General features: G+C 37.5%; 1 protein-coding gene across 8 annotated transcripts in view; it reads right to left on the bottom strand.

Moving 5' to 3' along the window:
• The window catches only part of ASH1L (ash1 (absent, small, or homeotic)-like (Drosophila)), a 210,193-nt gene that overhangs the window by 142,772 nt on the left and 47,301 nt on the right, over nt 1-20,120 (bottom strand). For all 8 annotated transcript variants that reach the window (XR_825127.1, XM_010838279.1, XM_010838278.1 and 5 more), the window contains one exon: nt 445-5,008. Coding sequence is in view for 7 of the 8 variants with exons in the window: in XM_010838279.1 (XP_010836581.1) it covers nt 445-5,008 (4,564 nt within the window). In the remaining variant the exon portion in view is untranslated. The remainder of the gene's footprint in view (nt 1-444; nt 5,009-20,120) is intronic.

Genomic DNA, 20,120 nt, shown 5'->3' with positions numbered 1-20,120 from the left:
TAACAGATAGCCACAACACTGTAAATCAATTATACTTAAAAAAAAACCCCACAAAAACCAAATAACAGTATATATATTAAAAATCCTGCAAAGCTGTTAACAGAGAGCCACAACGTTGTAAAGCCATATCTCCCTAAAGAAACTGTAATGGCCTTTTTGAGCAAGAAAGTAATTTTTCCTGATTTCCAAAAGTTGAGTATTATCTCGTTTTGATAATGATCTCTCTTCTCAAAACTAAAAATTAACTCAAAGACATGCCTTATCTTACTTCTCACATCTACTGAAAACTAAACGGTGGAAGATAACATTTCAAAACACATTTATAAAAACAAAAACACAAAACATTAGAGCTATTCAAAGCTCATGTACATGTACCAGGCAACCAGTAAGCAAAATTCACCATTTCTCTAACACAAACAACTGGCAACAAAATAAACCTCTTACCTGTTAAGGTCTGTACTGCCCTTTCGCTGGAAGGCAGTGGTTCCTTTCTGTGAGGCCGATTTAGTGAAGTGTCCTGTGCAGAAAACAGTCCAGGGCTGTCAGTTAATTTCTTCCGGCCACTGGAGTTAGGGTTTGAAACTCTGCAGCTCCCTATTGCACTTGTGAAAAGGTTTGTATGTTCATCACTGCTGGCTGGATCAGAGTTGGGAGTGAATCCTCCAAGGGATAAACTTGGAGAACTTTCTGAACAGTCAATCTGTAAAGGTGTCTGCAATCCCAAGGCCAATGGACTAGATTCTGAAGGCTCTCGGTGCACCCACTGTTCTTCTCTGTTTATTAAACTTTTTGAAGGAGAGAGATGAGGGCAGGACATATGACACCGGTGCTTTTCCTTATGTTTATATCGCTCTCCAACAGTGTCCTTTCCAAATCGATAGCGCTTCAAAGATTCTAGGACGGATCTGGAAGAGCCAGCGTCCATGGAAACCTGCGGTTGCTCAGAAGAACGATGTTCTCTGTGTTTGTGCCGGTGCCTGTGTTTGTGCTCAACCATCCAACCATAGGCCATCTCAGGAGGGACGCTAGGGTAAGTACTCATGGAAAGGAGGGGAGTCCTGCTGGTTGTAAGAAAGGCCTCCTGTCGAAGTAACTTATGCTTTTTCTTATGGTATTTGGTGGGATTGAGAAGTAAATGGCCAGCATGCATATAGGAAGGAGGTGGAAGTGGAGTGGTGAAAGAAGGGGACGGAGGAGGTGGATAAAGAGTGGGGGGATACCTTCCATAGTAACCTAATCCTATGGGAGCAGCTGTAAGGGGTGAGGGAGAGTAAGGCATGCCGTAAGAAGGATAGAATCCAGTACTAGAGAGAGGAAAACTAAGGCTGTGCATAAAAGGCATTTCAGCCATTGCCTCCCTCATCTTAGGGGGTCTCCCTCTCTTCTTTTTTAAGTCAGGTTTTCGAATGTAGTGCAAAGGGTCTAGGGGGAAAGAAGGATGTGTATAGAAACTGTTAAAGTTGATCCGAAAAATAGTTGGAAGGAGGTCTCGGGGAATAAAATGATGACTTCGATGAGTGATTCGAATTTCACTTAGGCGACTTATTAATTCCTCCAGATCTGCAATGAAGTCTGGATCCTGTCTATTTCGGAGTTGGGGGTATTTCTTTTTCCGTTTTCGTTTTTGCCTTTTCATCTTGTCATAGCTGAGGTAATCATGATTCCTGCGCTTACATTTATGTTTATGTTTTTCTTTAAGACTGCTTAGGACTGTAGAGGTTTCAGGGGGAATCAGAGAAACATGCTCAAAAGAATGCCTCCTCTTTTTTTGCCCACAAAATTTCTCTGCCCGGTCTGATGTGCTGTTATTATCTGTTCCAATTCCACTATCACTGGGAATGGTCTCATCACTATGAGATTCACTAATAGGCGAAGGAGTAGCTTCTTTCAGAGATGTGAGTTCACTCAAGTGTGAAGGAGAATTTGGCAACAAAGTAGGAGGAGATAACCGCCTCCTCCCCTTTGAGGCCTTCTTCATTGCAAGAGTCTGAATCATACTGCCCTGTCTGGAGTGTAAATGCAAATATGGCACTGAACTGGGTTCAACAAAGCCTGCATCACTACTTACAGGGCTCTGACCTCCACTAGTCCCAGAAGACTGAGAGCAAATAGGTGATGGAAGAATCTCAGAACTACTAGCAGATGAAGGCAGCAAAGGGGGAAGAATCTGTCCTAATGCCGATCCAGCTGCCTGCTGAGCTGTTTGTTCAAGAACAGCAAGGCTGGTAGGGCTACCAGAAAGAATGCCATTTAAGACAGTTTTTGGTTTTCGACCTCTCCTCTTTCCTATGTAAATGGTTCCTTTCTTGCTGACATTTATCTGTTGGCCCAATTTAGAGCCAAATGTAGCGGCAAGACTTGACACTGTATTATGGAGTTTGGATTGCACTTTCCCTTTATTACTTGATTCTACAGAGCTTGAAAGAATTTGATTCAACAGTTTCTTTCTCTTTAAAGTCTTCATTTTATTTATTTTGCGGATAATTGTTTTCATTAATTGTCCATTGTTTCTCTTGGTAATTTTTTTATCTGGTTCCATCTCAAGGTCACTCATACTACAGACAGTTGGCCTATGACTGTCATCTAGATCATCTGGATCTTGAAGTTGATCCTCACTCTCAAAGAAATCACTGCTACTTCTATGGTTATCACTTTCAGATTCAAGCTTGCTTGGACTTTCAGTGGCAACAAATGGAGCCACCGATAGTACAGGTGGCTTCATCTTGACTGGTGACCTCATTTGCCTCTTGGGTCTGCCTCTCTTTTTTGGAAAAGGAGACACAGACAGACTTTGTTTGAAAGAAGGAATCTCAATTTCCGGCTGTAAAATTGGGGGTTCTTGTTCTTCCTTAGACTGCAAAGAAAAGACTTTGGAAGCAGGAATTTTTAAAGTCCTCTTAGGTGGGCCCTCCAGTTGAGGCATCTCCTTAGACTTAGGTCTTCCTCTTTTGGGCTTATAAATATCAGACAAAAGGTCACTAGAGACACACATACTGGAGGACAGTTTGTGAGTAGCAAAAGACTTATGAGATGGTTTTTCACTATCAGTTAAGAGAGCAAGAGAAGGAGTTGTAGATTTGCTCAACTTTGGCAATCGGCGTTTAAGGAAATCATGATCTACAAATGAAGATGGTCCAATGTTTTTCATGAACTTTGCTGGCTCGGAATTACTATTTGATAGTGAACTACACGTAACATTTTTAAAAAGCTCTGATCTTTCTAATTCTAGCCCTTTTGGAGACCGGCATGTGCTTCTTGCCACCACTTTAGTCCACCGAGGTTTTCTTCCTTTCCTTTTTTTTAAGGGTTTGGACTGCAAAGTAGTGCTTAGGCTTTCAGCAACTTGGCAGTGTTTGTCAGATGCAGATACTGCACCAAGTTTTAGAAAGGGCTTGTTACTAAATAAACTAGTGAAGTTAACAACTGAAGGGGTAATTGTATGAATACTGGATTCAGAAGTCAAACTTGGCTTTTTTCCCAGAGAAGAGTTTATTCTTGAAATATCTATATGTGTAGTTTTAGAATCATTTAGCTCTTTATCAATCCCTTTACATTCAATATTCATGCTATGACCCATAGACCTATGACCAATGTTCAAATGTGTACTTTCAGAAGTAAATTGATTCTTTCCAACAGATTCAGAAATTTCTTCCATTAGTTCTGTGGTAGGACTTAAAAGTAATGGATTAGGAGTCATCTGTGAAGAAGTTTCAGGGGGACTTCTGGATAAAGGATTAACAGATACAGTAGGTGATGGGGAAGGGAGATTGCTTTCTCCTACTGCACTAAAAGGGGATTTTGCTGTAGATGCATCAGAAGCAACTCCCATTTGAAAGTCTGGAGAAGTGCAATATACAGGAGGTTGCTTTTCATGCTTTGAGGTTTCATAAGACCCCCTTTCACTGGATGAGAAACTGTCTTGCTGAATACATGTTCCTTCATTAAACATTTCTTTCTCCAAATTAATGATTTCCTTTCGAACTGAGAACTTTTCCAATATGCTTTCTTTACTCTGCCGTGTGACATTCTTCTCAAAAGTTTTGCTGGTGGCACCGTCTTTCAGGGATTCAGAAAGGTCCTGACTTTCATGACTAATGATGTTTGTACTACAAGAAGCCTTAAGTGGTTCCTGAGTGGGGAGCAGAGCTTCCGCTTTAAGGTTTATGGCATCTTTATTGACCAATCCTGTCACAGGACAACTCACTAGTTTCTTTCCAATGTCCTTATTAACTAATCCCATTGTTGAATTTGCTACAATCTTCTTTGCACAGTCCTTGGCTACCAGGCCAACAGTTGAACCCAATTTCTTTCCCAAGTCTTTATTAACTAGTCCAACCACAGTGCCAAGTCCTAGTTTCTTCCCAGGTTCCTTATTCACTAAACCTGGAACAATACCAATTCCTAGCTTCTTTCCTGTATCTTTGCTCAGCAGTCCTACTGTAGTGATAGCCCCTGGCTTTTTGCCTAAGTCTTTATTAATGAATACCGTTGTAGTGCCAGTTCCTAGTTTTTTTACAGAGTCCTTATTGACCAATCCTACTGTTGCATTAAACACTGGCTTTTTCCCAGGATCTTTAGTTACCAACCCAACCGCTGTGCTGATAGTTGGTTTTTTTATTAAGTCTTTATGTATTATTCCAGCTACAGAGCCAACACCTGCTTTCCTGATCAAATCCTTGCTAACCAATCCTGCAGTAGTGCCAGTTGCTAACTTCTTCGGTTTTGTCTTGGAAGACTTGGAGGGAGGACAAGTTGCAATGAGCTGTGCCAACTTTTCCGTTACGCTTGTTCCTCCATTAAGTAATGCCCTGTCCTTTAAATCAGGATCCCGGCTACCAACAAGAGTAGATGATGTTGCATTAATGTAATCTGTCATTTCTGAGTGTACTGGAGAAAGCTTCTTAGACAAAGGATTGTTTTCTCCCTGTGAATGAAGATGGATGGTTTCTTCAGACTGGCATTCAATGGCTGCAACATCACCTGATTTCTTGTACAACTTTGAAGGATCCTAAAATTTGAATAAGAAAAGGGTTTCAGAGAGAGTAAACCTTATATACCATTTTAGTTTAGCATTACAATAGAACTAGATGATCACATATCAGATATAAGATACGCAGTAGTGCTTTTTTAAAAAAACCTACCTAACTAGTGTTACACTAATGTCACAGTATGTTAGTTCCTCTACTACTGTATCAGAGGCTATCAAGATGCAGTCTTTCTTGACTTTCAACCACATGAACATATATATTACCAGAAATATCCCTGATATTTTTTTACATTATTTTAAAAAGGCAAATTCCCAGTCTACTTTCACCTAACTTTAGATGGACTAAATATACATTACTATATTAATTACTGTTTTTGAAAAGATAAATATTGTTAGCTACAATATCCCATGGTCCTCATTCAAAACAATGTATCACTGCTTATCTCTTTAATTGATTTGAATTATTCCAAACCAATACAGGTCAATCTCTGACTTAACTTTCACTCCTTTAACACATTCTTTATTATAATCTTGAAAAAACAGTCGAGTTTTCTCTTCATGTGAGAAGAAAAGACAATATATTCATATTTTCTTTAGAATGTGTTTTATATAAAATCTTAAGTCATAATATAAATTGCTATAAAAGTCATGAACCCTCACTATATACTTTACAAATGAATTTATAATTTCACACAACAGTATGCTTTACTTTTGGACAACAAAGATTATTTTCTTCATGTTTCAGCAAAGATTTTTTAGAATTGAGGTATAACTGACAAATGAAAGACTTGAACAAAGGTAAAGACATACTGCGTGTGTGGATAGGAAGACATAAAGATGACAATTTGCCCTAAGCAAATTTATGGATTTAATATGATCCACATAAAAACACCAACAAGAGTCTCTCAGGAATAAGAAAAGTTACTAACATTCATTAGGAAAAATATATAAGCAAGAATACTAGCAAAATCTAAAAAGAAGGGGATAACTGTATCAAATGTTAACTTTTAAAGCCTCTATCACAAAAATAGTGTAGTGCACGAAAAGACAAAGGATCCAATGGACCAGGATAGAAAACTCAAAACTAAATCCATGCATACACGGAAAAGTGGTGTATATAAAATGGTATAATCCCTACAAAATAGAAATTGGCAATAGCTAGAAAAGTACCACACATGCATTAATTCCTTTGCCCACTTTTAGGTCAGAAGACACACTGGCACACCCAAGACACACTGGCAAAAATCTAATGTTTGCAAAAGGCTAAACATGTAACACTATTTTAATAGCAAAATCTGAAAATAAATCTAAATAATTACCTACAGGGGACTGGCTAAATAAATCAAAATATATTATACAATGGAGTGTCAAAAAACTGGGGGAAAAAAAGGAAATATCGATACACTGCTATGCAATGATCTAGAGTATGTATTATTAAAGGGAAAAACAAAAATTTCAACAGTTGTTATAACAATACCTTCTGTATAAGACAGGGATAAAGGAATGTGGCTATATTAATACGTACATATCTGGTTAAAAATGGAAGAATAAACTAAAATGTAATGAAAATAGTAATCTATGAGGGAAGAAACAAAATATGACCAATATTTGACTGACTCAGAATTAAGAGAACTATCTCTTGTTTTGGACTGGACTCTCATAATTTTGTCCAAAAGGAAAAGGGCTTTGTTGACAGTCTCATATACAACTGAATTATATTAAGCTTGTAATTAAAGAAGCACATTTTATTTCCATCTTATTAAAAAAACAATATTCCCATTTTGCACTTTTACAGTTACTTTTCAAAATTTAAAAATTAAAGCCTTAAAAAAAGGCTTTATTAAGTATTTTAAAATATATTTATATCTGAAAATGTTATAACTTACCTTAAAAAATCTGTTATGAACAAACTATGACTATGTACCATAGTACAGATACTGTTCACAAACAAGACTGAAAGAATATAGAGTAAGAATAAAATTACGTACTGTATAACTCTATTTATACTGAATATTAAGTTCACAAAGAGGTACAACTAATTATGATAATAAAAGTCAGGAAAATGATTACCCCTCCTGTGTGGTAGTAATGAGAAAAAAGCATAGATCTTAGTGGGTGCTGGTAAAGTTTTATTTGTTAAACTAAATATTCATTACAAGGGGTGGCTGAATTTGTGAAAATTCACTGAGTTGTTACACTTATATTTATGTTACACTTCATCAAGATATTTTTAAAATTCTGCCTAAAAGAAAAGTAAAAAAAAATCTGGTTCCTGTAAACTCCTAAAAGACTATATTGAAATCTGGTTTTTCACCTTTGTCAGAAATAAATGTCTCAGATTAATTAAAATCATCCTAAACTAGTTAGTATTCCACATTAACTATTAGTAAATGGTCTATGACTAAAGAAGGGAAAAATAAAAATAAAACAGAAAACACAGATAATTTGGTTTCAAAGAGTTTTTTCTTCCAAATACTGACACTGAATAAACTGAGTTAAAGAGAATAATATGTTGAAAACTACATTTGGTACTGGTGGTACTACTCTCTTACAATTCTAAGAATCTCTTAAAATGACAACTAAGGGTAAGAGGTATCAATTTTAAGAGTATATTATTTCCAATGAAAAGGATATTGTATCAAAACATCATTTCCAGCATACAATTTTTTTCAACTTGAAAACAAAGATAAAAGTATTCTCACTAGAAAAGGGAAGGTATAAATACTATCATCCATAGATAAACAATTTTACATTTCAGATACTTCAGATACTCAAATAAACACATGTACATTCTTTCTTTAAAATGGGGCCAAAATGATTGTGGCTTCATATCCCACTGGAATAATACAAGGAAGATGCCTTTTTATGTAAATAAATCAAGAGTGAGTCTATCAATTTAATGGTTTCATAATAGCTCAAAATTAATAAAATCAAACTCACACTGGCTACTTTTTAAACAATTTTTGGCTATTTATTTTTTAATTTAAATTCTTCTCCTAACAGTTCCTCCCCCACAAAAAAAAAGATTTATTTATCTATGGCTGCGCTAAGGTCTTCGTTGCCTCATGTGAGCACTCTCTAGGTGCAGTAAGCGAGGCCTACTCTTTACTGCAGTGCACAGGCTTCTCACCGAGGTAAGTTCTCTTGCTGTGGAGCACAGGCTCTAGGAGCTCAGGCTCAGCAGTTGTGGCTTGCAGGCTATATACACTGGCTCAATAGTTGTGGCACAAGGGCTTCACTGCTCCACGGCATGGGGGAATCTTTCCAGATCAAGGAAAGAATCTTCGTCTGCTGCATTGGCAAGCAGATTCTCAACCACTAGACCACCAGGAAAGTCCTTGCCTATCTGTTATTGTACTATGATGATGAACATCTAATTATATAAATCTCTGCCTATTCATCCAATTATTTCCTTCAGATCAACTTCTAAAAGTGGAACTGCTTGGTTGAAGGGTGTATCTGTTGTTGCTGTTCAGTTGCTCAGTTGTTTCCGACTCTTTGCAACCCCATGGACTGCAGCACACCAGGCTTCGCTGTCTTTCACCATCTCCCAGAGCTTGCTCAAACTGATGTCCATTGAGCTGGTGACGTCATCCAACCATTTCGTCCTGTGTTGTCCCCTTCTCCTCCTGCCTTCTATCTTTCCCACCATCAGGGTCTATTCTGATGAGTCCGCTCTTCACATTAGGTGGCCAAAGTATTGGGAGCTTCAGCTTCAGCATCAGTCCCTCCAATGAATATTCAGGACTGATTTCCTTTAGAATGGACTGGTTGGATCTCCTTGCAGTTCAAGGGACTCTCAAGTCTTCTCCAACACCACAGTTCAAAAGCATCAATTCTTTGGTGCTCAGCCTTCTTTATGGTCCATCTCTCACATCCATACAAGACTACTGGAAAAACCACAGCTTTGACTAGATGTGCCTTTGTCGGCCAAGTAATGTCTCTGCTTTTTAATATGCTGTCTAGGTTTGTCATAGCAAAAGATACACACAATTAGTAATTATACAAATAGGACAGCTCTGTATCAAGATTTTTTTTTAATGGAAAAAAGTTTATTATAAAAATTCAGAGTATTATAAACACTGCATCTGTAACCCAAGATAATATCTTATGACTTATGATATTCTTTATGGCAGAACCAGTAATAAATGACAACCTTGCTTCTGACAATTCTGAAATTAAACATCAGACTAACAGTATTCATGTCAATCTTAACGTTCCCAAACCTTGACAATTGGGTGATTTGGTTATATCTATCTCCAGAAAACAATATTCTCTCATTTACTCTTCCAATAAACTCACTGAGTTTTCATTTCAAATGTCATTACATTAATTACTATTTGGTTCATTTCAAATCCATTTCTTATTGTCCTGTTTTTATCAATAGGTTGTCTTTTTGCCCAAAAAACCATTTCAAAATCTCTCAGATGGTTTCAATATTTCCACCTCTTTGGTTTTGAGGTCTATACTCATCTATTGACTCTTTCTTTTTTTTTCTACTTTTTGGTTTGTATTCTTATATTGCTTGTAATATTTTCACATTAAGCTATGTGAGTTTTCTTTTTGTGAAATGTCAATGTGCTGAATGTAAAGAAAATATTTTTTTACTCCCATTATCAGTGTTTAAGGTTTCACAACCTGTTTAAGATACACTTTTGAGGCATTTCTATTTACATTTCACTTACTGACTGGTATTCTGAACGAGGCATTTTTTGGAATGTGATTTTGTAGTCCTTGTATATTTTCTCAGCAGTGTAACAGCTGTTGAAGGTCTTGACCTATGTCATTTTTCTAAATTGTGGAGTTTATAATTTCTTATTTAGAAGAGCTGGAGAAGGAAATGGTAACCCACTCCAGTATTCTTGCCTGGAGAATCCCATGGACAGAGGAGCCTGGTGGGCTGCAGTCCTTGGGGTCGCAGAGAGTTGGACATGACTGAGCAACTAAGCACAGCACATTCTGAAGAGCCTTCAATATTCTTGAAATAGTAGTTGTTTCTCTGATGTTGCACATTTCTCTCTCAGTTTACTGGCTATCTTCCTGCTTCCTATTGTTTTTCTTAAAAAGAAGTTCAATGCATTCAAAAACATATGAAAAACTGTACTACCACACAATCTGTCATTTGATCCAAACAACAAACATATGATGTGGTTAATGTAATTATCCTCATTAAATTTATTTACTTTTAAACAAGGGAATATAGTTTAGAAACTAGGTCACCTGACCAAAGTCACTTAATCATTAAGTGATTCAAATATGCTTTAAACATAGTCTGATTTCAGAGCTAAAGCTCTTAACCATTTTACTGGATTAAATAGTCTCTTTAGCTTTATAGTTTGGTTTTCATAGCATAACTGAAACGATCACATCCTCCTATTGACAATCTTCACCACATTTTCAATGAATGTTTTTGTGGTCTCATTCTTACTTTTAAAATACTTATCTATTTTGGATTTTTAAAACATAATCTACAGTAGAGAAACAACTTTTACCTGAAAAGGTTTTGTCTATTGTTCTAACAGTTTTTCCATTTCTCATTTCATATTCACTGGCTTAAAATACATATATCACATATTTTTATTTATATTTACGTCTAAGCTCTCCATTTTGCTTCTTTTACATTTATGTTCTGGAGAAGGAAATGGCAACCCACTCCAGTACTCTTACCTGGAAAATCCCATGGACAGAGGAGCCTGGTAGGCTACAGGCCATGAGGTCGCAAAGAGTCAGACATGACTGAGTGATTTCACTTTCACATTTATGTTTACTCCTGAGCCATTAATACAATAATATGTTGACACTATAACTTTATAATATGTTTTAATACTTAAAAAAAATTTGACTTTTTGTAATCCTATAGGAATTCCTTGATTATTTATAACATTATTGAGATATAATTCACATAACGTAAAACTTACCCTTTCTGAGCACAAATTCAAGTTTTTGATATATTCACAGAATTGTACAGCCATAACCATTACTTTTTAGAACATTTTCATAAGTCTTCCCGGTTATTTCTGCGTATGTATACTTCTAGATGACCTTGAAGTTCATATAAAATACTGAAAAACTCCCAAGTACCATTAATTTTATATATTAAAATAGGAAAAAAGATATCTCAACATTAACTTTGGCTCCACAATAACTAAAGTAAATTTATCTATTTAGTCAAGCTTATTGGTGTTACTAGATACCGATAATTTTATTCATACAGCTCCTAAACACTTGCTGTCAAGTTTCCTTCTGAATATTTTATAAACAATGTTATTTCTTTGAATAAATTTTTTGTTACATTTCTTAACTCTGCTGCTGCTGCTAAGTCGCTTCAGTCGTGTCTGACTCTGTGCGACCCCATAGACGGCAGCCCACCAGGCTCCCCCGTCCCTGGGACTCTCCAGGCAAGAACACTGGAGTGGATTGCCATTTCCTTCTCCAATGCACGAAAAGTGAAAAGTCAAAGTGAAGTCGCTCAATAGTGTCCGACTCTTAGCGACCCCATGGACTGTGTCCCACCAGGGTCCTCCGTCCATGGGATTTTCCAGGCAAGAGTACTGGAGTGGGTGCCATTTGCCTCCTCCGTTCTTAACTCTAAACTGATGGTATTCAAAAACACTACTGATTTTATCTACTTTATAATCTTGAACTCTTGTTTCATCAGTAATTAATTTTTTCAACAAATAGTTTTAAAGTACCTTCTGTTTAAATGCTAGGAATAACAGCAACAAAAAAAAATTTCCCTTCAACACAGAAATTTCATTCTAATGCGTGAGGAATGGCAAGAGGCAATAAAAAGGTAAAACACTGAGAATATCAGATAGTGAAATGTGCTATGGAGAAAACCAGAGCATAAAAGAAGACAAAAGACTAAGGTTGGAAAGGATCTGCAATATTAAACCAGTTGTTCCATGTAAGGTCTGAACTGTTGCTTCTTGACCTGCGTATGGGTTTCCCAGGAGACAGAATAAGGTGGTCTGGTATTCCTATGTCTTTTAAGAATTTTCCACAGTTTGTTGTGATCCACACAGTCAAAGGCTTTGGTGTAGTCAATGAAGCAGAAGTAGATGCTTTTCTGGAATTCTCTTGCTTTTTCTATGATCTAATGGATGTTGGAAATATGATCTCTGGTTCCTCTGCCTTTTCTAAATCCAGCTTATACATCTGGAAGTTCTCGGTTCACATATTGTTGAAGCCTAGCTTGAAAGACTTTGAGCATTGCCTTGCTAGCATGTGAAGTGAGTTCAATTGTGCGGTAGTTTGAACATTCTTTGGCATTGCCCTTTTTTGGCGCCTGGAATGAAAACTGACCTTTTCCAGTTCTGTGGCCACTGCTGAGTTTTTCCAAATTTGCTGGCATATTGAGTGCAGCACTTTAACAGCATCAGCTTTAAGGATTATTCTGAAATAGCTCAGCTAGAATTTCATCACTTCCACTAGCTTTGGTCAGAGTTGCTTCCTTGGCCACTTAACTTCGCACTCCAAGATGCCTGGCTCTAGTTGAGTGATCACACCATCATGGTTATCTGGGTCATTAAGATCTTTTTTATATAGTTCTTCTATGTATTCTTGCCACCTCTTCATAATATCGTCTGCTTCTGTTAGGTCCTTACTGTTTCTGTCCTTTATTGTGCCCATCCTTGCATGAAATGTTCCCTTGGTATTTCTAACTTTATTGAAGAGATCTCCAGTCTTCCTCACTCTATTGTTTTCCTCTGTTTCTCACCATTGATCACGCAGGACAGCTTTATCTCTCCTTGTTATTCTTTGAACTCTGCATTCAGATTAGTATATATTTCCTTTTCTCCTTAGCCTTCAATATTTGCTGACATTATTAGCAGTGATTAAATCAGCATTCTCTTCCTGTTGCTGCCTCATTATCCAATTAGACATACATACATAATTTTTTTACTACACCAGTTTTTTACAGTATCAGTTTTAACAACTGACACTGTCTGACTCCTACTATATTAAATGAAGAGATCAGTATATACTTAAATGACTTTCATTTTCTCTCTCATTTCTACATTGTTTGTAGAAATTCACCATTCCCTGGTGACTCAGCTGGTAAAGAATTTATCTGCAATGTGGAAGACCTGGGTTCAATCCCTGGGTTGGGAAGATCCCCTGAAGGAGGGCATGGCAACCCACTGCAATATTCTTGCCTGGAGAATCCCCATGGACAGAAGAGCCTGGCAGACTACAGTCCATGGGATCGCAAAGAGTTGGATACAACTGAGCAACTAAGCATGTTACATTTCTTTGTGGCTAACAAAAAGACTGAAGGTTGCTTTCTAAAATTTCCTGAAGAAAGAGGTGCTCAAAAATGTCTGTCATTATCATTTTGGTATAGATGAAACTATCCAGTTTGAGGACATTATGGATTTTGTCCCACTGTTCTTTGGTTCTGGATTTTGATGTTTGAGAACATCTTGAATTTTATCCTCAGGAGGTAATTTGATCCTTTCACCTGGATCACAAAGAGGTTCTTTGCTTTATGTTAAAGTTTAAAATTTCTGCCTTCTTCTTTTAAGGTATCAGTTACACATTTTTGTATTTCTTCTTTTTTTCATAAATATCACACTCCCAACCTTTTGAGTCTTGTTCATTTCCATTTTATTCTTCCTTTCCCACCGTTTTACATGTGATGCTTCTAATTTCACTTTTACACAACTGATACTTTTCTTCTTCTATTTGTCTCCTTGGGGGCTTTTACGCGTTTCTGTTTCCCAAGCTCATGGACTGTTGTTTCACCCTTCATCCCTTTCATGAGGTGAATGATGGTGGTTGTTTACTTGCTAAGTTGTGTCTGATTCTTTGCAACCCCATGATTCGTAGCTGGAGTCCATCAGGCTCCTCTGTACATGGGATCTTCCAGTTAAGAATACTGGGTTACCATTTCCTTCTCTAGGGGATCTTTCCAACCCAGGGATCAAATCTGTGTCCCCTGCTTGGCAGGCGGATCCTTTACCACGAGCCATCTCGGAAGCCCACAGTGGCATTTTCTCAATGTTATTTTCTGGTTTATTATTCTCTCCACAGCTGTGTCTAAATTAGCTGCTTAAATTATTCACTGAGTTTTAAACATCAATGAATGCATTTTTCATCAAGAAAATACAGTTTTTCATATCTAGAAAAGATATGACATTGGCTTCTTTCTGAAAATCTGCCTGGTCATTTTTTAAAGGCTTATTCTTCTTTAAGTCTTAAATCACTTCAAATAAACTTACTTTATATTCTTTATCCAACAAATATATTATTTGAAGTTCCTGCAAAATTTAATCCTGCTGTTAGTTTTGTCTACTTCCTGTTGCTTTTCATGATCAATAACTTTCTTGTTTTTTCATTTCCAATTCTGAGCCCTTCTTAAGGGCTGGGTCACTGAGGATACAGACCTTGAAGAATCCCAGTCCTAACTTCCCACCTTGAATGGGGTTAGAATAAATTATAGGTAAATTTTTAGTTCTTCTCTATCTTGAGGTAATCTTTCTGGGAGAAAGGCATTAATAACAAGATATATATATAAAGGAAAAGACTCAGATGTAGTTTAAAAAAATAAAACAAAACAAAAAAGTCCTCCAATATCTCAAAATAAAACACAAGCAAATATATGGGCAGACAATTCAAAGAGAACTGATTAGTAGAACAAGAAAAAAATGTTCAAAATCACTAGTAAAAGAAAGTATATGTGTTTTTTACATCAGGGATTTCATATTTTGCCATTATTATGAGTGACTGCCAAGAAGTACAAGAGAATTAAAAAAAATAAATGAGACCTCTATAAATATATTCACAGAATCTAATTAAAGGGTAACCTACAAACAGGGAGACATAAAAAAAATTATAAAAATAATTTAAACTATCTCCTTTTAAAAGATATCACGGGGACGTCCCTGGTGTTCCAGTGGTTAAGACTTCACTCTTGCAGCACTGTAGGGGGCATGGGGCTGATCTTTGGTCCAGGAGCTAAGATCCCACATGCCACATGGTTCAGTCAATAAATAAATAAACAAAAGATCATGAATTAATACTTCAATAATCATATAAGAGAATAAGAATTGCACTTATGTCATAATTCTAATCTTTCTAAAATTTTCGTACACTAAGCTAAACAACATTAAACATATTAATACTAGCCTTTAAGTGAAATATTTCTCTTAGCAATCCTTGAATCTTTCAAGAAAATTTCTCTTTGGGAACTCTTGACATTGTGTGAAAATTAATTAAAGAAAAATGTCTATGTAGGTCGAAATTTCATGAGAGAAACTCCAAAATAAATCACCTTTATTCATTATAATTCAACTTTAATCTGGACATAGTAAATAGTATAAAAAAGAAGAAAATGTTAGAGGAGAACGAAATACCTAAAACAAGGGTTATTCTCATTCCATTAAAAAAAAAAAAAGCCTTACAATGTCTTTATGGGGATTTCACCGGTGGTCCAGTTGGCTAAGACTTTGTGTTCCCAATGCAGGGGCCTGGGTTCCATCACTTGTCAGGGAACTATCCCATATGCCTCAACTAGAAAAAAAATCCTGCATGCTGCAATTAAAGAAGACCCTGCATGCTGCAGTAAGAAGACCCTGTGCAGCCAATAAATATTTTTTTAACCTTAAAAAAAACTGTCTTTATGGAAAAGATTCATGAGTCCTAATATTTGACTTCTCTGGTGGCTCAGATGGTAAAGCATCTGCCTACAATGTGGGAGACCTGGGTTCAATCCCTGGGTCAGGAAGATCCTCTGGAGAAGGAAATGGCAAACCACTCCTATACTCTTGCCTGGAAAATCCCACGGACGGAGGAGCACGGTAGGCTCCTACAGGCCATGGGATCGCAGAGTCGGACACAACTGAGCGACTTCAATCACTCACTCATATCTGAATAAGTTTTCTGAAGTGCTTCTACAAACTGCCAATAACCTATAAGTTGATGACAAAAAAATTTTTGAGATTTGCTCAGTTCCTTTTGAGAAAACATTTTCTTGAAATATTTGTTCCTAAAATCTCACTCTGCTCAGAACAAAATGTTAATGACATAATTAAATATGCTACTTCTGTATCTCACACATCAGACATAAATACTTGACAGCACAGGATGATAAAATTAAAATTCTGTTTTGATCACTGAATGAAAGATATCTGTAACGCACAAACTATAACAACAGAATCTCAAAAAAAAATTGTACAAAATTCCATAGACTATAAACTGGGACTTCTCTGGTGGTTCAGGGGACTTCACAGGGACATCAAAAAAAGGAAAAGACAGTTTAAATTATTATTTAATTGGTACTTACAACAAACAAACATAGTAAAGGTTATGTGCTCATAACTTAAGATTTTGGAACCAAGAACAGGATGTTTTGTTCAAATCCTCAAGGTGTGTTCAGAGGATTACAGCACAGAATTTCAGTAACAGAACTAGTCTGTAAACAGAAATACAGTAGGCTATTTTCATCATTCTTGCTATACTAAGAGATTCTGAAATTAACTTGTCATGTACTTAATGAAACAGGAAAGGATAGCCTTATTACATGTTAAAAAAACAGCACTTGAACAAAGGAAAGCTTTAAAGTTACACTCTATAGATAACAATATCAACACAGGAAAATTTATTCGAAGTAGTTTACTGGAATCCACTAGAACAGTAACGTGCCTTAGGAGTTTATATATTCGTCTTTTACATGATATGTGCCAGGAAGATCCTATCATCCCAGTACATGGCAGATTTTGAAACTACTCTGTATGCAATGAAAGCTGAGATATAAATGGAAATTCACAATTTTATCTTCTTACAAACTAATTATACACACTTCTGGGCTTTCCAGGTGGCTCAGTGGGTGAAGAATCTGCCTTAATGTAGGAGATGCAGGTTCAATGCCCAGACCAGGAAGATCCCCTGGAGGAGGGCACAGCAACCCACTCCAGTATTCTGCCTGGAGAATCCCATGGACAGAGGACCCTGGTGGGATACAGTCCATGGAGTCGCAAAGCATTGGACATGACAAAATCAACTGAGCACGCATGCATACACACCCCTATTACAATGTTTATTGATCAAAGAGTTATAGAGGGACTTCCCTGGTAGTCTGGGCTTTCCTGATAGCTCAGTTGGTAAAGAACCTGCCTGCAGTGCAGGAGATCTTGGTTTGATTCCTGGGTGGGGAAAATCCACTAGAGAAGGGCTAGGCTACCCACTCCAGTATTCTTGGGCTTCCCTCGTGGCTCAGCTGGTAAAGAATCCGCCTGCAATGTGTGGGACCTGGGTTCGATCCCTGGGGTGGCAAGAGCCCCTGGGGGAGAGAACGGCTACCCACCCCAGTATTCTGGCCTCAAGAATTCCATGGACTGTATAGTCCATGGGGTCACAAAGAATCAGAAACAATTGAGCGACTTTCACTTTTCCCTGGTAGTCCAGTGGATAAGACCCTGTGCTCTGAATGTAGGGGGTCCAGGTTCGATCCCTGGTCAGGGAACTAGATCCCACATGCCACAACTAAGACCTGGAGCAGCCTAAATAAATAAATGAAATATATATTTAAAAAAAATCAAATAGGGTTTAAAAAAAAAGATTTATGGAGAAGTATGGAGGTTAACATTCTATCCCAACAACATGTGAAAAGTTAAATGGAAAGAATAAACAATTATATCCATAATAGACGTGAGGTCAGAGAGTAAACTTCAGGCCCCAAAACTGAAGTGACTGATGGAGAATCATTTACCAGAGCAGAAACCCTGGTGGAACGAGTGAGTGCTAGGGTAGGGAAACCTCAACTTTAAAGTGATAAACTGCTGGAGGCTCAATGTAGACTAGTTTGAGAGTTGAAAACTCCAGGAGAACTCAATTACTGTGATTCCCACAAACTTTTATTAGTTTTATCTTCTGGATCTCCACTAGGTTGGCACAATGAGAAAAATTCCCTCTTAAATTCTTGCAGAGGGGGAAAGGAACCATTTTGAAATATGCCAGATCATTCTGTTTCTAACAAGGTCTGCCCTCAGGAGAAACTATTAACCAGAGCTTAACCTGCTGGGATTTATCAAAGCCTAATCGATCTGGTCGGAGAAGGCAATGGCACCCCACTCTAGTACTCTTGCCTGGCAAATCCCATGGACGGAGGAGCCTGGTAGGCTGCAGTCCATGGGGTTGCTAAGAGTCGGACACGACTGAGTGACTTCACTTTCACTTTTCACTTTCATGCATTGGAGAAGGGAATGGCAACCCACTCCAGTGTTCTTGCCTGGAGAATCCCAGGGACGGGGGAGCCTGATGGGCTGCTGTCTATGGGGTCGCACAGAGTTGGACACGACTGAAGCGACTTAGCAGAAGCAGCAATTGATCTGGTGGGAGGAAATACCCAACTCTAGTCCACTCTAGCCATCCTGTTCTACCTAAGAGGGGAGGGGGCACCCAGAACTATTTGGGTTTTTTGTTTTAAATATTTGTCTGCATCGGGTCTTAGCTGCAGCATGTGGGGGTCTTCACTGTATCATGCAGGATCTTCCATTGCTTTGCACAGATTCTCTAGTTGTGGCACTCAGGTTCCAGAGCTTGTGGGCTCTTCAGCTGCTCTGCAGCATGTGGGATCTCAGTTCCCCAATCAGGGATTGAAGCCGTGTCCCCTCTACTGCAAGGTGGTTTCTTAACCACTGACCTGCCAGAGAAGTCCCAATGAAGTCCCACTGACCTGCCAGAGAAGTCTCAGTTTACAATCTAGAGGTACAAGCTAACCAAAATATAAAAAACTGTCCTCTTAACTACAGATGGGCAAAAATAAAAATTATATCCAACTTCTCCTCAGACATTGCCCAAGCAAGAAGAGAGTGGAGTAACATATTTAAAGTGTTAGAAGGAAAGAAAAAAAAAACAGCTAGAATTCTGTGACCTGTGAAATTATTTTTTAAAAATGAAGAAGAAACAAAGACTTTCTCTGACAGAAATCTGAATCTATATAAAGAATAAAAGACCACTAGAGAAGATGCGGGAGAAGGCAATGGTAACCCACTCCAGTACTCCTGGCCTGGAAAATGCCATGGATGGAGGAGCCTGGTAGGCTGTAGTCTATGGGGTCGTGAAGGGTCAGACACGACTTCACTTTCACTTTTCACTTTCATGCATTGGAGAAGGAAATGGCAACCCACTCTAGTGTTCTTGCCTGGAGAATCCCAGGGACAGGGGAGCCTGGTGGGCTGCCGTCTATGGGGTCGCACAGAGTCGGACACGACTGAAGCGACTTAGCAGCAGCAGCAGCAGAGAAGATGTGAAGGTAAAATAAAAACTTATTTTTCTTATTCTTTTTTTTTTAGCGGCACTGAGAGGTATGGGGGAATCTTGGTTCCCCTATCAGGGACTGTGTTCCCTGCAGTGGAAGTGCAGAATCCTGACCATGGGACCACCAGGGAATTCCTTAGTTTTCTTATTTTTATCTAATCTAACGGATAAGTTTATTTAAAATAATAATAACAACAATGTATTTAATAAAGTATGATGATGTGAATGTGTATCTTTATTTACAATGAAATGAATGACTGTAATGATACAAGAGACAAGGAAAGGAAGGGAGGAATTTGTGCCATTTTATTATTACAAGGTATTTGTAAAGCAAAACAGTGTTAATTCAAGGTTAATTAAATTAGTTGTAAATGTATATTGCAAACTCTAGGACAACTATTAAAAAAGGTAAAGAAAAATGTTTGCGGACAGTTTTTCTCAAGTGACTGTACCAGAACATCTGAGAATGGGGGTTGGGGGAAAAGTCTCAAAAGAAAATTTAACATACAGATAATTAAATCAAATATTTTAATATAAAATCACACAAGTTTTTCTTTTCAAAAGCTGACCACTATGGGTTTTTCTTAAATTACATAACCATTAATTAGGTGGCTGCACCTGCTCATTTTTATTATACTATATTGCCCCCATTAAAGAGTCAACCAACATATATTACTAGAGGAAGTTTAATTCCTTCAGAGAATACTATAATAAAAGAATATTAATAATGGTATGGAGAGGCTTTTCCTGCTATTGAATATAACTTAACCTGCTACTGAATATAACTTAAGCAACAAACATACAACACCAATCTGTCTTAGGTATTAACAGCAGAGGAAAAGTCTTTAGATTCTTTATACCCAGTTTTTTC

Source organism: Bison bison, unplaced genomic scaffold (assembly GCF_000754665.1).
Source record: "Bison bison bison isolate TAMUID 2011002044 unplaced genomic scaffold, Bison_UMD1.0 scf7180017864093, whole genome shotgun sequence".
NCBI lineage: Eukaryota > Metazoa > Chordata > Mammalia > Artiodactyla > Bovidae > Bison > Bison bison.
The sequence above is the reverse complement of the archived record's forward strand: the minus strand, read 5'-3'. Positions and strand labels throughout refer to the sequence as shown.